This window comes from Amia ocellicauda, chromosome 16, assembly GCF_036373705.1.
Source record: "Amia ocellicauda isolate fAmiCal2 chromosome 16, fAmiCal2.hap1, whole genome shotgun sequence".
NCBI lineage: Eukaryota > Metazoa > Chordata > Actinopteri > Amiiformes > Amiidae > Amia > Amia ocellicauda.
Genome location: NC_089865.1, coordinates 1824167 through 1836087, shown reverse-complemented (window position 1 = coordinate 1836087; position 11921 = coordinate 1824167). Strand labels below are relative to the sequence as shown.

General features: G+C 55.0%; 1 protein-coding gene across 1 annotated transcript; it reads right to left on the bottom strand.

The window, feature by feature from the left end:
• Nucleotides 1-82: 82 nt before the first annotated feature.
• On the bottom strand, nt 83-8333 carry rftn2 (raftlin family member 2). Its single transcript, XM_066688477.1, has 9 exons — nt 7705-8333; nt 4688-4871; nt 4445-4553; nt 4109-4289; nt 3317-3535; nt 2946-3061; nt 2718-2821; nt 2474-2555; nt 83-2087 (listed from the first exon to the last, which is right to left on the bottom strand). The coding sequence occupies exons 1-9, from the start codon at nt 7841-7843 to the stop codon at nt 1887-1889; spliced, it is 1335 nt and encodes a 444-aa protein (XP_066544574.1). The 5' UTR covers nt 7844-8333; the 3' UTR covers nt 83-1886.
• Between the last annotated feature and the right edge of the window lie 3588 nt (nt 8334-11921).

Genomic DNA, 11921 nt, shown 5'->3' with positions numbered 1-11921 from the left:
ACCCCTTCTGCTATCTAACGCTCTCAAGGCTGACCCCTGACCCTCGACCTCCGCCCTTCAGAAAGGTTACTCCAGACCAAACTAAAATTCAACAGAGGTTTCTTTTATTTAAAAAAGTTAAAAATAACCACAAAAACCCCCAACCAGCCGTGTGAAACAGTCCCTGCATCTCGGCTGTGATCAATACTGCTCAGGTATGAGTCACTCAGCGGGTCTGTGTAGTGTGTGTGTGTGTATACAAAAATTAAGATGACAGTATTTATAAAATACAAAACGCGGGGATTCCTGCTCTGTTTCTAATGCAATTTAAATCCGACACTTTGAAACTCACGATTTTAGAAAAATGTCTGTATTTCTGGTGACTTTTCCAAAATCTTATCTTACAAATCTACAGTTGCGTCCTGTTTCACGATCACCAGTTACTATTACTCAAATATGTACTTTCACAAGTGTTTGATGTTCTGTATTTTCCATCATTTGTATTTCAATTTATGATTTGTGTTTGAAAATACAATCTCATTGGAATATCTCGACAAACTCGGCACGACAACAAAGATGGTCTACAACTGAACTGAAGTGTTGCCTTGCAGTGTCTGCCTTCTCATTGGTGTAGTTAAACCGTTCACAGTATTATAACGAGCGCTGACTGTGTGTGTGTCAGGGAGATATGTTTCTAGCAGGACACGCAGGAGCTCCACTTTGAATAACAAACCCGTCTATCTTTCTTGGTCTCATCTCCTCCCCTCATTGAGATGCAGGATATTTGCATATTTGCAATATTCAACCGCATATTTGTCTCCCACTCTTCTGGTTGGGACTGTTGTGCCTTTAATCTTACACTGTGTTTATGTTGTTGTGATGTACAGATGAGGTTATATTTTCAAATCATCAAACAGGACACAGTTAGTCATTTTTCAATTCCAAATTTCAAACGGTAACTGACGCAATTCAAAATGCAGATGTGTAATGGTGTTTGAGCCGTGGGTTCGAGGGACGTGGTACAGGCTTTTGGGGTGGGGGTGGGGGTGGGGGTGGGGGGGCTGGTGCGTGTGTGAGCGCTGCTCTGCGTATGATGTGCAAAAATGAACAGACAATACTGGAACATACAAAAATACCAACAACAACAACTGTGCCGCCCCTCACAGCCACTGAGCTGTCACTCACTGACATCAGCAGGGCCGGTCATCAGAGCCTCTCTCTCGCTTTCTCCGTCTCCGTGCTGTTAAAAATAAAATACAGATTTAAAAAACACAATTATCCAGGATTCTGATAAAATACAAGAAGAAAAATCAAACCACAAGAAGTCCCCCTGACGGTTTGGGAAAAGCTGGGTTCTGCCTTGAGGTCCAGAGGCTCGGAGACCCGGGCCCAGCGAGACAGTCCGTCTGGGGGGCGGGACAGAAGCCTCGAAGTGGAACCCGAGGAGCCGCCCGTGTTGCCCTGGGGGTCCTGGAGTGGACGGGCCGGCGGGTTACACCTGTCCGCCCCGCTGCCTGCGGCTGAGCCAGTGTGGGGGGGAGCTTAATGTCCGTGTCTCCCAGTCTGTGCCTCTGGGGGTCCCGTAGTGCTGAGTCTGTTGGGGGGTGGGATGTTTCTAATGATACTGTCCCCCCCCACCCCACTCCATTCCAGGATGCGAATTGAATGAGTTAAGTCGTAAGAACTGTCTCCGTGGGGAGCCGCTGGGCGTCAGGGTGGTTCCTGTCCACAGAGAGAGGGGGTCTCTGGGGGTCTGCGCTGCCTCACTGAGGGGGCCGGGACAGGCAGGGGTCCCAGTGCGGAGGGGGTGTTAGGGTCTCTGTTCAGGGCGGTGCTTCTGTCATTGTGTGTGTCAGTCAGTCAGTCAGTCAGTGTGTGAGTGTGTGTCAGTGTCAGTCGGTCGTCTCTCACATACAGGTGACCTGCGCAGCCCCCTCGTCCTGCTCGAAGCCCCCCTCCTCCAGGTCGGTGAGGGCGCTGGGGTATCCCCCTCCGAACCCCGGGAATGCCCCCACACCCCCCCCACAGGGAGACAGGTCATCAGCCAGGGACACCCCCACTCCCCTGCTCACCGAGCGCTTTGACACCTCACTGCACTGAGAGCCAGCCTGGGATAGAGAGAGGGAGAGAGAGCGAGAGAGGGAAAGAGACCAATTATAAAAAATGGCAGGTACAGAAGCACAAGACTGCCTTCTAGCCCTGTCTGTCTGTCTGCCTCTCTGTGTGTCTGTGGGTCTGCCTGTCTGCTTGTGTCCGCCTGTCTGCCTCTGTCTCTGTGTGTCTGCCTCTCTGAGGCGAGACACAGGGAGGGTGCAGTGATCAGCGGGAACACTAGGGGGCTCCCACTCTCCAAACTCAGCTGCCCGTCGCACAAACTCCCACAACACCGAGCCCCTAGTCTGCAGTGCTCAGTGCTGTTCACCCCAGCAGGCAGGGGGCGGGAGGACATTTCCTGCGTCTGGTCACCGGCTTGCAGCCCGAGATCGGCCCTCACCTCTGTTCGCCGCTGCGCCGGCTCGGGGGTTCTGACGGGCCTCTGGAGGAACACCACTTGCTTGGTGGCCAGATTGCCCTCACTGCAACAACAACACCACGTCACAACACACGCCACTCAACAACATGGCACGCACCGCCACACACAAACAGGGCGCCCCTTCCCCCGACACACCCGACAAAACACCCCGGAAAACGACGCACACACCGCCACACGACACACTGACGAGGCTCCTGCAGCGTACCTGTCGTGTCTGATGATCGGCGTGGGCAGCACACAGGTGAGCAGCCAGCCGAACTCCGCCAGCGTGTGGACCAGGGGGCCGTAGTCCGCCTTCACCTCCGAGCCCTGGACACCGGAGAGACGCACAAACAGAGCGGGGCAGGGTCAGTACACTGAGGCCCGGGGGGGGTGCACAGCCATAATCGGCTCCTCCCGACGCCCCTGTTAACCCCTCTGACCCCCCACTCACCTCGATCACCGTCCACTGCTCCACCACGATGGTGTCGTTGGCCGGGGGGGCTCCGGGGCCGGGGCAGGGCTCCTCGTACACAAACAGCCCCTCCAGAGAGCGCGGCACGGGCTCCCCTGCCACCACAACAACAACGACAATCACAATCACAGCCGGCACGACGGGAACGGCAGCAGCTCGGTGAGACGTTCCCCCACAGCGCACTATCGGGCTTTCAGGGACCGTGGCGCGAGAGACGACGCCCCCATCGCTCAGATTTGTGGCCTTAGAGGTCATGTGACCGTGATGTGTCAGCACTGCGGCCCGTTGACCCACGTGTTATTGATCACGGTGCCACACACTGCAATCGGCCGACGTGATTGGAGCCTCACCTCTGGGCGTGTCCCAGTACACGAAGGAGTCGACCAATGACCAGCCCTTGCGGTAGTAGGCGGCCGTCAGCTCCAGCCAATCGGCCTCCAGCGCGCAGACCGCCTGGCCCTTGCGCGACACCCGCATGGACAGAGCCCCCTGGTGGTAGGAGCAGGGCAGGGCCGCCGGGGCGGGGGAGCCGGGGGGCCAGGAGTGGAACAGCACCAAGAGCCGCAGATCTGAGAACGAGAGAGAGAAGTGGGGGGGTTAAACGTTAATTTATTGATGCTGGCTGTTGTTACTCATGCTTCAGATTTTAGTCATCTGATTGGAGCTCCCAACAGCTTAACTCTGACTGCTCAAGCGCCCCCCAGTGGGGACGGGTCCCCTGCATGAGAGACCTGAACCTTTTCACCCTGGAACAGAGGAGACTACGTGGGGACTTGATCCAAGTCTTCAAAATCATGAAAGGCATCGACCACATCAATCCAGAGGAGCTTTTCCAGATCAGCAGGGACACACGCACCCGGGGACACAAATGGAAATTGGGCTTCAAGGCATTCAAGACAGAAAACAGGAGACACTTCTTCACACAGAGAGGCGTCACAATCTGAACAAACTCCCCAGCGATGTGGCTGAAGAGACAATTTGGGAACATTCAGAAACAGACTGGATAGGATCCTTGATCACTTAGTTATTAATGGACACCAAACGAGCAGGATGGGGCGAATGGCCTCCTCTCCACTGGACACTTTCTTATGTTCTTATGTTCATTAAACCCAGCTGTGGATGCCGTTTTCATTTTCTCTCACCCTGACTGCGCGCTGTGCCGTCCTCCTCCATCCCTCCTTCGCCTGCGCGGCTGCTTGGGGGGCTCCGGCTGCTACCTCCCCGCGAGCTGGGCAGCCCCCCGTTACAGCTCCGTGGCCCCCCGCCTCCCTGCTGCAGCACTGAGCACACGAACCGCACCCCCCCCTGAGAATTGGCGTTCACCTAGAGAGAGAGACAGAGAGAGAGAGAGAGAGAGAGACCAGTAGGACAAGAAAGCCACACAATCATATCCTAGACAGAGGGGTCAAAGTTCAGTAAGACAGGCAGGCAGACGGACAGACGGACAGAGACGGACGCAGACGGAGGGACGGACGCACCCTGTCGATAAGAGCTCTCACGCTGTCACTGGTCAGGGTGTCTCCGGGCAGCGGCCACTCCTCCACCCACAGCCGGGGCGTGCTTTGAGCCACTGGGGCAGCCTGCTTACTGAGGGGGAGAGCGAGAGAGAGGGAAGGAAGGAGTGAAAAAGGAGGTGTGAGAGAGAGATGGAGAGGTAAGATGTGGCATCCTGTGGTGTGTGTGCGTATGTGTGTGGTGGGGGGTGTCAGGGGTGTGTGTACCTGTACCGGGGCCGGGACAGCACCGCGCGGTACAGCAGGCTGAGGGGCAGCGGGCGGGACCGGCCCACGGACAGGATGACGGGGTGCAGGGCGGCCAGCTGGAAGCCCTCCCTGTAGTGGCTCTGCAGGGCCTGGGGCAGCTCGGTCAGGGAGCTCACACACTGCACTGACGGGCAACTGCAGCCTGCAGGGAGGAGAGGAGAGGAGAGGAGAGAGGGGGAGAGAATGGGAAGTGTGGAGAAACGGAAAGTTATAAGCAAGAACGATAGGAACGAGACGGAGGCAGGAAAACAAACAAACAACAAGAGAGGGAGGGAGAAAGTGTTAGAGAGAGAGAGAGAGAGGGGGAGAGGGAGAGGGAGAGGGGGAGAGGGAGAAAGTACATCAGGAAACAAGCTACCAGTAATCTGTTTATCATTTGCTGTGTTTCAGCTTCAGTATCATGGCAACGGCTGCCTGGCCTCAGTTTTTTAACCCCCCCACACCGCCTCTCCAGCCCCTGCCAGACACATTAATGCCACCCCCCCCCCCCACAAGTGCCACCCCCAGAATATCAGAGCAGTGGGGCTTCCTGTGCCCACAATGGAGCCGCTGTTTAATAAACACAAGACTGGCACACTGCCCCACTCGTTCACACACACGCACACAATCACACCAGAACCTTTACAAGCCACAATAAGGATCATATCAGCAATAATAATGTTTGCCGCCTCTGCCGATCGGCCCATGTGCTGCGGTCAGTGTGTATCCGGCGTTGTCCCCAGAGCGGCCCGAATACACTGTGTGCGTCTTTCCAACCCCCCAGCCCCACCTCACCCCCGTTCCTGCAGCTCAACACTGGAGCCTCTGTTCCCCAACAGGGAGGGGGGGATGGAGGGAGGGAGAGGGGGTACTGCAGGACAGAGAGAGAGAGAGGCTGGAGAGGGAGAGAATACAGGAGGAGGGTTTACAAAAGGTAAGGAGGACCGCGGGAGGGAGGCTGTGTGGGACCCTGTGCGGTCTGTTGGGGGTCTCTCTGTGAGCGCTGTGCCCAGAGCAGCTGAGACCTTGTCATGTGATTTGGGTGAGAGTGGCCCCTGTGTCCCCTGATGGCCCATGAACAGCCAGCAGACCAGGCAGGGCCATCTCGACCCCCGGCGCCTGGCACTGCTGACAGAGCGGGAGGAACGCAGCCAGGGAGCCCCTGTCATTCAGCGACTTCTATGCAGCTAATGAACATTTTTTACAATTAACACGCTCTCTCTCCATCTCTCTCTCTCTCACTGACAAGTGTGTGGGGGGGAGGGGGCTCCCCTCATCTGGGATCAAAATGGAAAATAAGTGGGGGAGGACTGCCACCCCCATAATCCCACACTGAGATTAATATGTGGGGATTACAGCCCCCAGCCCTTGTTCGGCACAGTAATCCCCCGCAGATTTATGGATTAAAAAAATCATAACACAGATTAAACCTCCCAACAAACCCCCTGCCTGTACACTCTCTCTCTCTTCCTCTCTAAGACTCTGCTCTGTCACTCGGCCATCAAATCAATATCAACATTTCAGAATGAAAAATGAGCCAAGTTGGCTGTAGGCCTCTTCCTATAGTCTTGTCTGTATCTTTCTTTCAATCCATCCCTCCATCCCTCCATCCAGCAGCAGAGCAGGTACAGTACACAGTGTGCCACTGTCCCACGCCTCACCACCACCGCCACCCCCTGTAGAGGCGCAGGGACCCTGTGCCACAGCACCCCTCCGAACGGGAGACCTCTGCACCGCGTTTTCCAAAGCTGGACACTAAAGAGCTGAGCCCCCCCACCCCACTTCAGAAGCTCTGTCTGACGATCAGATCTGGTGGGGGCAGGGTGGGCTTCACACGGGGGGCTGCAGAGTGGGCGTGGACGAAGCCTAATAAAGACACCATTATTCATTATTCAGAATCCATGGCTCTCTAGAATATTTATAGCGTTCATGGAGTGGAGGAAAACAAGAGCCTGGCCACCCACACCCCACCCTCCGCACTGTGTGTGTGTGTATGTCTCTGTGTGTGTCAGTGTGTGTGTGTCTCAGTGTGTGTGTGTCAGTGTGTGTGTGTCAGTGTGTCTCAGTGTGTGTGTCTCAGTGTGTGTGTGTCTCAGTGTGTGTGTGTCTCAGTGTGTGTGTGTCAGTGTGTCTCAGTGTGTGTGTCTCAGTGTGTGTGTGTCTCAGTGTGTGTGTGTGTGTGTGTCTCAGTGTGTGTGTGTCTCTGTGTGTGTGTGTCAGTGTGTCTCAGTGTGTGTGTGTCTCAGTGTGTGTGTGTCTCAGTGTGTGTGTGTGTCTCTGTGTGTGTGTGTCAGTGTGTCTCAGTGTGTGTGTGTGTGTGTCAGTGTGCGTGTCTGTGTGTCTCAGTGTGCGTGTCTGTGTGTGTGTGTGTGTCAGTGTGCGTGTCTGTGTGTGTGTGTCAGTGTGCGTGTCTGTGTGTGTGTGTGTGTGTGTGTGTGTGTGCAGGAATCCACATGCCAGCACAGTCTCCCTCTACCGGATGGAAACGAAGGCCTTAGGAGAGGAAATGCAAGCGTGCAGAGGAGGGAGGGAGGGAGGGAGACCCCAATCGACCTATTTTTTGATTCGTGGAAAAGATGAACAGCGCGACTGAGAGAATCAGAGGCAGTGAACTTCCCCTCATCCAACCCCCGTCTGTCCATCTCACCGTCTTACTGGGGGACTAACTTACAGCTAGCTGCATTTCAACACTAAATACCCTCCGCGCTTCTCATCTTCTGTGCCCATGCCTTTACTCTACATTATATATAACTCGATACTGTTACCGATCAGGCGCTGGCGGAGTAAAGTCCGCGCGTAATAACCGGCAGTGCAAGTGCAGACACGCACACGGGCAGGATTGCAACCAAGTATCCGAGGACGCCGATACAGACCCAGATCGAGCCCCTGGTTCCCCCTGATCACAGCTGGGTGAAAGTTGCGCCAAGCCTGGGCACAACTGTGGCGCACAGAGGAGCACTGCTCTTCAAAACGAAATCTGACGGCCGGTCCCTTACCCTCCAGGCTGAAGTCCAGCAGCAGATACTCGTACGCCGTGTCGGTGCGGGTCTCCACTTGCGCTCTCTTCAGGGTGGAGTAGATCTTGCCGGGGCTGCTGTCCTCCGGCTCCTCCAGCTTCCTCAGCCCGCAGCCCATCGCAGCGCAGGCCGGCCGGACACGGGTGCGTCCCGGAGGCTAGCGCGGCGCCCTGAGCATCCCGCGCCCGGGGCCGGAGTGCCCCCTCGGGCTCGGGAGGGGATACAGTAACGGGTCTGTAATCCGCGGATGCCTCGGCAGATTGCTCACACACGGCCCGGAGAGAGAGAGGCGTAGAGCCGCAGGGTGGGTTGAGCACAACTGGGCAGAAAACGTACTGGTGCCCCGGCCACGTCAGTCCGCCCCGACCGGGAGAAAGACGCTTAAAATAGCCCACAAAAGGGAAGTGCAAAAGCTGCTGCGTCTCCCAGTGTTTTTAATCCTCCATCAATCAGTCCGCTGCTTTCTTCGTTTTAAAATAGTCTAATAATAACAAGCATTTATAGTAATATTGTAACGCTATTACAAATATACGCAAAAGTAAACTTTGATCAGAGCGGGCGCCTCCAGAACCAGCCCGTCAGATGCCAGTCTGTCTGCGCTCCTGGGAGGGAGGGAGGGAGGGAGGGAGAGGGGGCGGATGGAGGGAGGACATATTCACACACATTTCTTTTAACTCTTTTTCTGTGGTCTGGGCGGCAGGCGGGGAGGGGGTGGGGAGCGGGCAGGCCCTGGACAATCCTCAGAGGAAGCCGCTGCCCGGAGGAAGCGGATGGGGCTGCTGCGGGAGAATGGACCCCCATAATCCGCGGTGAATGGACGTCCCAGTTTCGGCCCCTGCTGTGTGCGGTGCTGTGTGGTTGCATTTTGATGCTTTTTGTTTGAAGCTCCATTGATAGTTAAACTGCACTGACCCCAGCAGCCAACACGGTCCAGTGGCTACTGACCATCATTAGCAGGTACACTATGTATCAAAGACAATACCGTGGTAAAACACAGTAAACTACACCCCCCACTCCCTGTAGGGCATATCTGGGACTGTATTCTACACTTGTTACGCCACTGTACTAGGATGTGTGCTTATTGTACCTTGTATTGTTACTGCACTTCTGTAATGCTTTAAAATGTCTGTGCAAACACGGGCATCTGCTAATAAAGAAATCATAATAATCACGTTTTCCAGTGGAAGGTGAATTCTGCATTCGCTTGTGTGACCCAGGACTAACCTGAGCGGCAGTAAACACACACCTCAGATACCCCTCCCTCCACTTCCTCCTGGCCAACGACACACTCAGCCCTGCCCTGACTGGGGCCCCCGTGTGGGGCGAGGGCCGGGGCCGGACACGGCTTCTCCCGGGCCTCTTCGCCCCACTGCCGTGACCCCGTGACCCCTTCACACTGACCGGGTTCCTGTGAAAAGCAGCCACTCAAGAGCCCGGCGTCTGAGCAGTGGTGGGTGGCAGGCGCATCCATTCACAAAAAGAACGCATTAATGAAGAGACCACCAAGCAGGGCCCCCCCTCCCTCGAGACTTGATTTCCACAGAAGGGAAAAAGTTTAAATCAATGTGAAATATGATCTGAAAACTGGCTGCCACTCAGACCCAAAATAGCAGGAATCATTAGTATTCATTTCATAGCACCCTTAACCTAATTATTTTAGAGAAGTGTGTAATAAGAGAGCGAGCTGCCCTCCTGTTTTGCCCCCCCCTACCGTGCAGCTGGTCCCAATCTCCCCATCTCCCAACGGGACTGCTGCCCCCCCGGGCCCAGCACAGGCCTGGGAGCGCGGCCGACCCTGGCAGAGAGAGCGGAGCAGTCCAGTGGGATCCCCCGGGTTTAAAAACAAAACCAGAAACAGACCCTCCGCCTGGCGGCCCACCCCCCCCCCCCGGTTTCCATAACATTCCTGCAGCGATGCGTCATGTGGGAGCTCCTCGCCGCCCCCCCCCTCCAGACGCACACAGTCCCAGCGTTTGTTGATTTTCCCATTTCTTTCCAGAGCAGACCCGGCCGTGGCCGATTGTGGGTGTGGGGGCCGGGCAGGGGGGGAGGGAGCAGACACCTATTAATAGTCATTGCCAAACCCCCCCCACACACACTTTACAGCAGACCGGCCCAAACCTGTGACCCAACACTGCTGAGCCACTGAAGGATTACTATTCCTCCTCCACACCTGCCTGCAGAACCTTTGTGTTTGCAAACCCTGGGACTGAACCACAGAGGTGTCCAAAAATAAACACACAATAAAAATAGACGCTCAGATGTTTTTCCTACAGAGCGGAAGCGTCTCTCTCGTTTAGTCATCGCTGGGACAGGAGGGAGCGGGTCGCTGTCGTCCGTCCACGCTGTAGCCGTGTCGCGGTGTGCGGATGGGACGGGGGTCCGTGTCTCCGCACTCTCGCTGCCGCCTGATGTTGAAGCTGTAATGGGAGCCAGCTGTGGGGGGCGAGGGGGGCTGTAACCCGATCCCCTGCGGTTTGTTTATCCCCAGATCGTCCATCTGCTCCGGTCCGGGAGAGGAGAGGGGGAGGGGGCACGGACGGCTCCTGCCCCTTCCTGTCTTCACTGCGGAGGCCGGACTGACGGATGCCTTACACCCAGACTGATCACATACGGGCCACAAGGGGTCGACCAGAGGCTACCGAGTTAACCGGGAGAGAGAGGGAGAGGAAGAGAGAGAGAGAGACAGACAGACTGACTGACTGCTGGTTCACACAGGCGAGAAAAACAATCCCTGAGCATCGGAACCAATAGAAAGAGCTGGACTATCGCAGAGGGACAGACAGACGGGCAGGCAGGCAGACAGACAGAGGGAAAGACAGGCGGACAGACAGATGCAGTCCACCAGGGAGCGCGGGCGTCCCACGAGTGGACAGACACAAGACACGACAGGGGACACACAAACGACAGCACAGTCCTCCGGGGTCAGGAGGCCGTGCTCACGTCCTGTCCGTCTGCTACACACCCCCAGTCTCAGCACAGCAACACAACACACCACTCCTCAAAATAATTTATTTCTTTTTTTTATACATTTTCCACTTTCAAAACTACAGAACAACCCCCCGCCCCCTATCAAATAATTCTGGTCGGCGCTCTTGTGTTAAAATACCGCCCCCCTTTACAACATTCAGAATTCTACCCCCCCACCCCCACTACAATTAAGAAAACAATAAATAAGTACAAATCAGAGAGCGCGACGGCACCAGCGCAAACCTCTCGAACGCTGCGACACAAACTGAACGGAGAGCAGGAACTATGTACACACAACAGAGAAGAGCCCCCCCATTCCACTGCTACAGATATGACACGCCACACATAACAGACTCCAGACACAACGGCATCACCGCCAGTAAAGTAAAATATTGAGAGCTGCTGGGGGGGCTGGTGACGGAGAGTCGGTTATTAATCCTAACTGGAGCCGCAAGGAGTGTGTGCAACAGTGTGACAGAGTGTGTGTGTGTGTGACAGTGTGTGTGTGTAAGTGTGTGTTTGTGTGTGACAGTGTGTGTGTAACAGTGTGACAGAGTGTGTGTGACAGTGTGTGTAAGTGTGAGAGTGTGTGTGTGTAACAGTGTGTGTGTGTGTAAGTGTGTGTTTGTGTGTGACAGTGTGTGTGTAACAGTGTGACAGAGTGTGTGTGACAGTGTGTGTAAGTGTGAGAGTGTGTGTGTGTAACAGTGTGTGTGTGTGTAAGTGTGTGTTTGTGTGTGACAGTGTGTGTAACAGTGTGACAGAGTGTTTGTGTGTGACAGAGTGTGAGTGTGACAGTACATCTGTATGTGCGTGACAATGTGTGTGTATGTATGTGTGTGACTGTATGTGTGACAGTGTGTGTGTGTGCGCGTGTCTTTCCCAGGACAGCTCTCTGACGACAAACCCCGGCCCTCCCTCTGTTCCCCCACTGACCCGTCTAAATCCAGAAACAACACGTGTGTCTTTCACAAACACACAGACACACAAGAGTACAGTTCAGCAGTGATAGCTTCACAACCCCTTCCCCACATGGGCAGCGATTCACAGTGCGCTCACAGTGCGCCGACCCAATACGACCTCTACAAAAACCGCGTAAACTGGGCTCCCATCTCGAGAGCTAGCCTTCGTCTCGCACCTTTAAAACTGACAAGATCCAATCCTATTGTTTTTGTTATTTTTCTTTCTGTTTAAATAACAGACAGTAATGATATAATTGTACAAAA

Excerpts from the sequence above, each read along its gene's own strand:
- rftn2 (XM_066688477.1), bottom strand. The coding sequence starts at position 7,843 with ATGGGCTGCGGGCTGAGGAAGCTGGAGGAGCCGGAGGACAGCAGCCCC. Across the intron at positions 4,554-4,687 it reads CTGTCCCGGCCCCGGTACAG|TAAGCAGGCTGCCCCAGTGG; the intron begins GTACACACACCC and ends TCTCCCCCTCAG. Across the intron at positions 4,290-4,444 it reads TGAGAGCTCTTATCGACAGG|GTGAACGCCAATTCTCAGGG; the intron begins GTGCGTCCGTCC and ends CTCTCTCTCTAG.